Here is a 6,997-nt window from a genome sequence, read left to right as displayed (position 1 = left end):
TGGGAAAGCAGTAGGCCTGTGACTGGCACTGCTTGGGGGCCTGGGTAGTACCCAATGGACATGACAGTCACAGTGTTGTTGGCCTTCAGGGACTCGCGGGCCCCGCCAAGAGTGCAGAAGAATATGTGCAACAACTCCAAGGACTCAGAGTACTGGCAGGCCCTGACCACGGTAATCCCTTCCTCCAAGCAGAACCTCTGGGATGCCCTCTACACAGCCTTGGAGAAGTACCAGTAAGTGTGCATGTCATGGAGCAGGAGGGTGCTGGTGGGCAGGTGAGGAACGGTTGCTGGGAGCAGCCGTGTTTGCTGGCCCCCTGTCCCACCGAACCTGGGAGGGAAGAGCTGCCCTTGGCAATTCCTGTGTCGGTGGATCATGTGGGGCGGTTGGCTCTTGGGTCCTGGCCTGCCTGTTCTGTTCCTGCTAACCTGGCTCACCTGGCGGCTGGGTGAAGCGTGTAGCTTCTGGAGTCTCCCTCCACCTGCAGCCAAAGCAGAAACACCAAGACCCTGGCCCCTGCTTGGCAGAGGATGGAGGATTCAGTGAGCCTCTAACTGATTTTTTTGTCCAAAGCGTTGTCCTGACCCAGAGGGCCAAGCTGCTGCTGGAAAACAGTTCTCTGGAGCAGCAGAACACAGAGCTGCAGGCGCTGCTGCAGCAGTATCTGAACTCCAAGGTGGGCAGCGGGCCTTCCAAAGAGGGGTGGCAGGAGATGGGTGGGGCGGGGGGACTGGAGCTGGGATTAGGGAATGAGGAGTCCCCTCCCGCCCAGAGGCAAGGGAGCTTTGCGACGTGATGTAAAAAATCAACAGTGACACCTTGAGACAATTACTGGCTAAAGGAGTAGATCTTGCCTGAAGTCTCCTCCAGGACAGCTCAGGTGTGACAGTGTCTGTTTGATACCATGGTTTCTGGTGCCAGTGGCCTGCTGGGACCACTCTGTGTGAAGCAGTGCCACAGCCAGGAGCAGCTCCCCAGCTACAGAGCCTCCAGCTGTGCTTTCTTCCATCCTCACACCCGCTGTGTGAGGTGGACAGGGCGGAAACGATGCTCCTCATTTCACAGAAAGGACAATCACAACTTGGAGAGTTTGCAACTCATCCAGAGCCTGGGCTCTTTCCACCCGCCAGCCCGGGTTCCCTGCCTGGGATATGACTGGAGGGTCATCCTCGCATGAGGGAGGAGGCTCTGCTGGGGCAGATATTCCCTGGCCCCCATCTGTGCCCACCCCCACAATAGTTGTGGGCAACTTCCCCATGGCCTGGCAAGAGGAGGAAGGAAAAATTCCATTGCTAACATTTCCTGCTCTGTGGTGTAGGTGCCTGCAGCTGGGGCTGTAGGCCAGGAAGGTCATGACACAGCTGTTAGTTGCACACGTGTGAGGTGACTGAGGCCAGCTCCAAGTCCAGCCACAGGGGCTGTGTGGCCCCAGCACAGTCCCAGGTCCCAGGCAACAGCTGAAAGGAGGATGTTGTAGTGAGCCTTGGCCTCATAATGACCCTTGGCCTGTGACAGGACCCAGACATTCTGGACAGTATGGTTCCTGCTTCCACAGATGCTACTGTGTACAAGAGGCTTGGGGAGGAAGAGGTGGGGCAGGCTAGACTGGGGATGGCATGGGTGCATGGAGAGAGGAAAGGGGAAGATTGCAGAGAATGGATGGGTGGGAGATGAAGAACGCTGCCAGAGGTCACAGCTGGAGCAGAAGCTGAGCAAGAAGGCTCAGGCGTGTCTCCTGCAGGAAGGCAGCCTGTGGGTGCTCAGCGTCTCTCAGCTTTGGAGAGGAGATGCATGCAGGGCTTCGGAGGCCCATGGGAGAGCCAGCGTGGCTCGCAAGGGTGGCAAAGGAAGGAGGGCCCTGGGGAAAATTTAATGACCTTCACCCTTCCTTTTCCAGATCAACTCGGAACTGCAAGTTCCTCCCACTCAGGTGTTGCGGATACCCACAAAATAGAGCTGGAACTCCAAAGGCTGATGTGTTAGGGCTGGCCTGATGCTGGTGTCTATGCGGGAGCCAGCTCATATCACCCACTGGGACGCACCTGGGCCGGCTCTCTGGATTTTCCAGGGCTGTCTTTATAGCCTGTCGAAATAAGGAGCCAGAGGAGTTACCTGTGTCCTGCATTATGATTAAAGCCTTTTAAAAGTTGTGGCTGAATCCTATCGAAATAAGGAGCCAGAGGAGTTACCTGTGTCCTGCATTATGATTAAAGCCTTTTAAAAGTTGTGGCTGAATCCTATTGAAATAAGGAGCCAGAGGAGTTACCTGTGTCCTGCACTATGATTAAGCCTTTTAAAAGTTGTGACTGAATCTCTTTAAAGAGGGCAGGTCTAGCAAGACCAGGCCCTTGCCCCTACCTCTGTGTCATGAGGGGACTTTGCCCCAGGCTGAGATTGTGGAGTGAGTCAGAGGCCAAGGCCAGTGGCGTGGGGCTCCTTTCTTGCTCTCAGGGGAAGCTGGTTTCCATGGGTGGCGGCTGGAGCTTTTGGGCCCTTGTGGGGTCTTCAGTCTTCAGACTGGCCCCAGACCTGAAGGATTCTTTTGGTGCTTTGGGGGCCCCTGGGCCCAGGCTGGTGTAACCTTTGGGGTATAGTGTAAGACTCCTCCTGTGGGCAGCCTGGGTGGGCAGCCCTGTGCCCGAGATCTGCCTTGAACCCTGGGCCACCAGAGGCCACTCGAAGGGGAAAGGCCACGGGAGTCCTGCTGGTGCGGAATCCACCAGCCTAGAGAACTGCTGCCTCTGTCCCGCACCTGCGGCTCCTCCTCTCGACTTGACCAGTGCAGACCTGTCAGCTCAGTGCTTGACTTCTTTTATTTAGAGAAAAATCACCACTCAAGAAAAACAGCCAACAGAAACCCAGACACAGGCAGGGGCAGCACTTGATTGGCCAGCTCCCAGCTGCAGCTGAAAGGGCTGGAAGGGCAAGGGGGGCAGGGGTGGGAGGGCAGGGTGTGCCCAGGATGGGGAGTCCCCTCTGCTGCTCCTCACAGCTCCTCAGCTGGGCTTGGGGGCACTGGCTGGGGCAGAGGGAGCTCTGGAAGCTATGGAAATGCATGGGCAGGACAGGCGACGCCCTGGGAAGCGAGAGGAGCCAAGTGGAGCCCAGCAGTGACAGCACAGCTACCCTGGGACTTGTGGACAGGATCTGGCCCCTGTTGTGGATCAAAGACCAGTGCTATCTGAAGGGGACACGGCGGGGATACCTTTTACTCGTTCATTCTTTTCAAAGTCCTGGGTACTGACCCCTGGTCCCTGGTTAATTTCACTAAAGCTTCAATCCTGTACTTGGAAGACCTGGGGAAGGTTTCAGGAGGCTTCCTCTGGAGCCTGGGCCTGAAGAAGGGTGGTGCCTCAGCCAGATGGGGCAAGATAGACCCATTCCAGGTTCCCACCCCATCCAAGGCTCCCCAGCCCACAGGCAGGGGTCAGAGGGGCAGGACTGGGCAAGCCGCAGCCTGGGGCAGTGAGGACAGGCGGCCCCACAAACAGGAGGCAGGCTCTGGGCCCAAGGCATGAAGAGTGGACACTGGGCTCCTCAGGCTGCCCAGGGGAGATGGGAAAGAGTCCAAGCCACTGCAAGGAAATGTGGCAGGGCCAGGGAGTGGCTAGCGGGAGCTGGCGGCCTTCATGCCCCTAGGAGCTTTTTGACCATGTAGCCAGGGAGGCTGTAGAGGAAGAGGCCCAACATGAGCAGCCCCAGCAGCGCCAGCACAATCTTGATGATGAGCCACTTGTACCGGGTGCAGATGAGGTACTTGATGGACTTGAGAGGGTTGAGGAACCAGACGAAAGCTGTGTCGGGCCGGCTGGGAAGTGGAAGAGAGGAGCCGGTCAGCCAGTGGGCAGGAGCTGCCTCCCAGCACACCCCGTCCTCTGTCCTTCTGGACCCCCAAAAGCCCTGTCATGGCCCCAGTCCCAAAAGCAGTGAATGCTGGAGGCAGGGTTTGAACCCATTTCTAAGTACCCGACTTGCTGCTTACAAAACTCTATCCTCTCTGCAGGACCTTTGGAGCCGGAATCTGCTCCCAAGGCCTTGATGGGAACTACTTGCAGCATGGGGCAGCCTTGGCCCTGCAGGCAGTTCTCATGGTTAGCAAGCTCCTGCGGTTAGCTCGTTCTATGTGCTGCCCCATGTCCTCGTGAGACTGGTGTTTCGCAACCTCTTCCTTTCTGATGGACGTAAACGGCTGCTCCCACCGGGCCCTGCTGAGGGTCTGAGCGGCCCCTGTGGGGCACAAGCCGCCCTCACCGACCTTCCCACTGTCAGGGTGCAGACCCACTCCACCTTCCGCAGAGCCTGCCAGCCGAGAAGCACCTAGCCAGCCTCACTATCTGTCGTTTGTGTTATAAAAACAATAGGTTTGGTAAAATGTCAAGATACAGAGTGAAAGTACTGAATATGCCTTTTCAAACTACTGCCTCCCAGAGGACATGGCGTGCAGCCCCAGAGCTGAGCTCAGTATTGGTGGGGACACAGAGCTGGGGCTTGGGTGCAGAGCACCTGGTTTTGAATGGTTTTCACAGGTCAGTTAGGCACCTCTATCAACCTCGGTTTCTTCATGTATAAAATGGGGTTACAAGCAGTACCTACCTCCTGGGGTTGGTGCAATGGCATAGTGAGCCAGTGCCTGGGGAACTCTAAGCACCTGCAGTGGGTGTTCAGGCCATGGTGGCTATGAAATGTTTGAGCTGAATGGAACTATGATTCCGAAGGGCAGAAAACAGCCCTGAACTGGGAGGTCACACACTGGTGAGAGCCATTTCCAGACCTGTTGGCTAACCCTGGCCACACCCTTCCCTTTTCTCTGTCCATAGCTCAGCTTCTTTCTGCCAGTGAAATTGGACTAGAGTCTGGGAGAAACGTGGCTGGGAGCAGAGGTGGTGTGCAAAGAACACAGGATTGGCAATTTGGAAACCTTGGCTTGAGTCCTGGCTCTACCCTAATTTGCTGGGTGACCTTGAGCAAGCTACTTCACCTCTCTGACTTAATATGGGAAAGTGTAAAATAGTCGTTTCTAGTTCTGAGAGTCTATTCTGTCATGAAAACTGAAAGTTGCTGTGCATGTTTGGGCTTAAGTGTGTGCCTGTGTGTGCTTGAGTGCATGTGTATGCACTTGTGTGTGGCACGTGTGTGCATATATGCTTGTGTGTGTGTGCGCATATGTATGCACATTTGTGTTTGTGGATGTGTGCGTGTATGTGTGTGTGTGTGCGCGCGCCTGCCTAGCCCTTGGTCCAGAGGAAGAAGTGAGAAGTATCAGACCCAGGAGGCCGCTGGGCTCAGGCCCCGAGGATCTTCTTGACCAGGTAGCCAGGCACAGAGTAGAGGAACAGGGCGAGGAGGAGGAGCAGCAGCAGGAGCAGCAGCAGTTTGAGCAGCAGCCAGCGATACGTGTGCCATAAGAAGTAGCGAGCCGACTTGAGAGGGTTCAGGAACCAGATGAAGCTTGTGTCGGGCCGGCTGGAGCATGAAGGGTAGAGAGTGCAGAGGAGGGACAGGGAGGAGAAGGGGTTGGGTGTAGCGAGGGGCTCTGACCAAGAGGGAAGCTGCCCTGGGCTGTGTGTGCAGTTCTAGGCATCCCTCTGGCCATCAAGGCTGGCCGAGGCCCCAGAGGCCACCACTGGAGCTGGCTCTTCTGCAAAAGCTAGGAAGGGAAGAGCGTAGTTTCTCTCTGCTAAATGGGGCCTTTCCCAGGAAAGGTCCTGCTCTCCAGTACTCCTAGCCCATCCTCTGGTTCAAAGGGACGTTGCGGGATTCAGGGCCAGCAGAGAGCAGGGAGGAGGCTCCCCTGTAATGAGGCTGTGGCCCAGGAAGAGATGGGGTGTCTGAGGAGTGTCTCCTTCCTGTTCCAGTGCCTCCAAGAACCAGAGTGGGGAGGGGCTGGGCAGGCAGGGCACTCACTTGGGTTTCTCTAGGGGGTCAGGTTCATTGCGGGCCAGGCCCACTGGGTTCTTCTCCGCCTCCTCTGCTGTCAGTAAATGCAACTCAGCTTCCACCTTACCCTGCAGAGGACAGACAGGTCCCAGCGTCCAAGTCACGTGCTGGGCCCTTGGCACCCCAGCTGGGCCCAGCCCTGCCTACTGCCCGAGCAGGAGGGGGTGCGCACCGTGAGCTCAAACTCATCGTTCTCATTGCGGGCCAGGAGGGGCCACCAGCCTTTGACGCGCTTTTGCTTGAAGATGGACACCAGGGGCACGTCCACCTCACCGGTGGCCATCTCCATGGTGCACTGCTTGGCTGTCTTTGCGCCCCGCGGGAACCGGTTCAGGTCCAGCTCAATGGCCCCTGTGGCGACCTCAGTGTCAGCGCTGAGTGAACAGGGCTGGGGTGGGGTGGGGTGGGAGTGGGGGTCTGGGCTCCTCGTTCCCTTGGTTGCTGAGTGCAGACCTCCAGGAGCCCAAATCTCATCCTCCTGCCTCACTCCCAGCAACTGGCCTCAATGCAGGTGTCCTCGTGGGCTTGCTGGGCAGCCCCAGCCCCCACGCTTTACTCAGGTCCTTCTTTCACCCCAGAGGGTCTCTCCTGGGGTCTCCCCTGCCACTCCCTGCCACACATCCATTCTATCAAAGTCCTGCTAATCCCACAAGCTTGCAGATGCAGATTAGAGTTTTAGGGGGAATCCCTGCTTTACAGAGAAGCAACCTGAGGCCCAGGGAGGTTTCCCGACTCCCTTAGGGAGCCTCTCCCCTCCCCCATCAGCACTGACTGCCCCCTCCTTGGTGTGTCCAAAGCTTGTGGTCAGCCTGGTTATGATACTAAGGACATCTGCCTGGGGACAGTTAGGTGGGTCCTTGGGGGCGGAACCCCGTCAGACATCCCTGGCTCTGACGGGCCGGAAGCAATAACGCCTTGTCCGCCCAGGGCGGGGCTCTCTCTGTCCTTGTCCCCCCAGGGCGGGGCTCTCCCTGTCCTTGTCCGCCCAGGGCGGGGCTCTCCCTGTCCTTGTCCGCCCAGGGCGGGGCTCTCTCTGTCCTTGTCCCCCCAGGGCGGGGCT

General features: G+C 57.5%; 2 protein-coding genes across 2 annotated transcripts in view; one reads left to right on the top strand and one right to left on the bottom strand.

Moving 5' to 3' along the window:
• DRC1 (dynein regulatory complex subunit 1) overlaps positions 1–2,150 on the top strand; it is a 59,922-nt gene extending 57,772 nt beyond the window's left edge. The window contains exons 15-17 of the mRNA XM_011972736.1: positions 90–233; positions 574–676; positions 1,898–2,150. Of these exons, the coding sequence (XP_011828126.1) occupies positions 90–233; positions 574–676; positions 1,898–1,954 (304 nt within the window). The 3' untranslated portion in view covers positions 1,955–2,150. The remainder of the gene's footprint in view (positions 1–89; positions 234–573; positions 677–1,897) is intronic.
• Positions 2,151–3,479: 1,329 nt separating this feature from the next.
• The window catches only part of OTOF (otoferlin), a 122,223-nt gene continuing 118,705 nt past the window's right edge, over positions 3,480–6,997 (bottom strand). Inside the window, exons 41-43 of the mRNA XM_011972734.1 lie at positions 6,110–6,288; positions 5,905–6,005; positions 3,480–3,808 (exon numbers count right to left, since the gene is read on the bottom strand). Coding sequence (XP_011828124.1) covers positions 3,628–3,808; positions 5,905–6,005; positions 6,110–6,288 — 461 coding nt within the window. The 3' untranslated portion in view covers positions 3,480–3,627. The remainder of the gene's footprint in view (positions 3,809–5,904; positions 6,006–6,109; positions 6,289–6,997) is intronic.

The sequence above is a fragment of the Mandrillus leucophaeus genome, unplaced genomic scaffold, assembly GCF_000951045.1.
Source record: "Mandrillus leucophaeus isolate KB7577 unplaced genomic scaffold, Mleu.le_1.0 Scaffold13, whole genome shotgun sequence".
NCBI classification, from domain to species: Eukaryota; Metazoa; Chordata; class Mammalia; order Primates; family Cercopithecidae; genus Mandrillus; species Mandrillus leucophaeus.
This window is presented reverse-complemented; position numbering and strand designations above follow the sequence as displayed.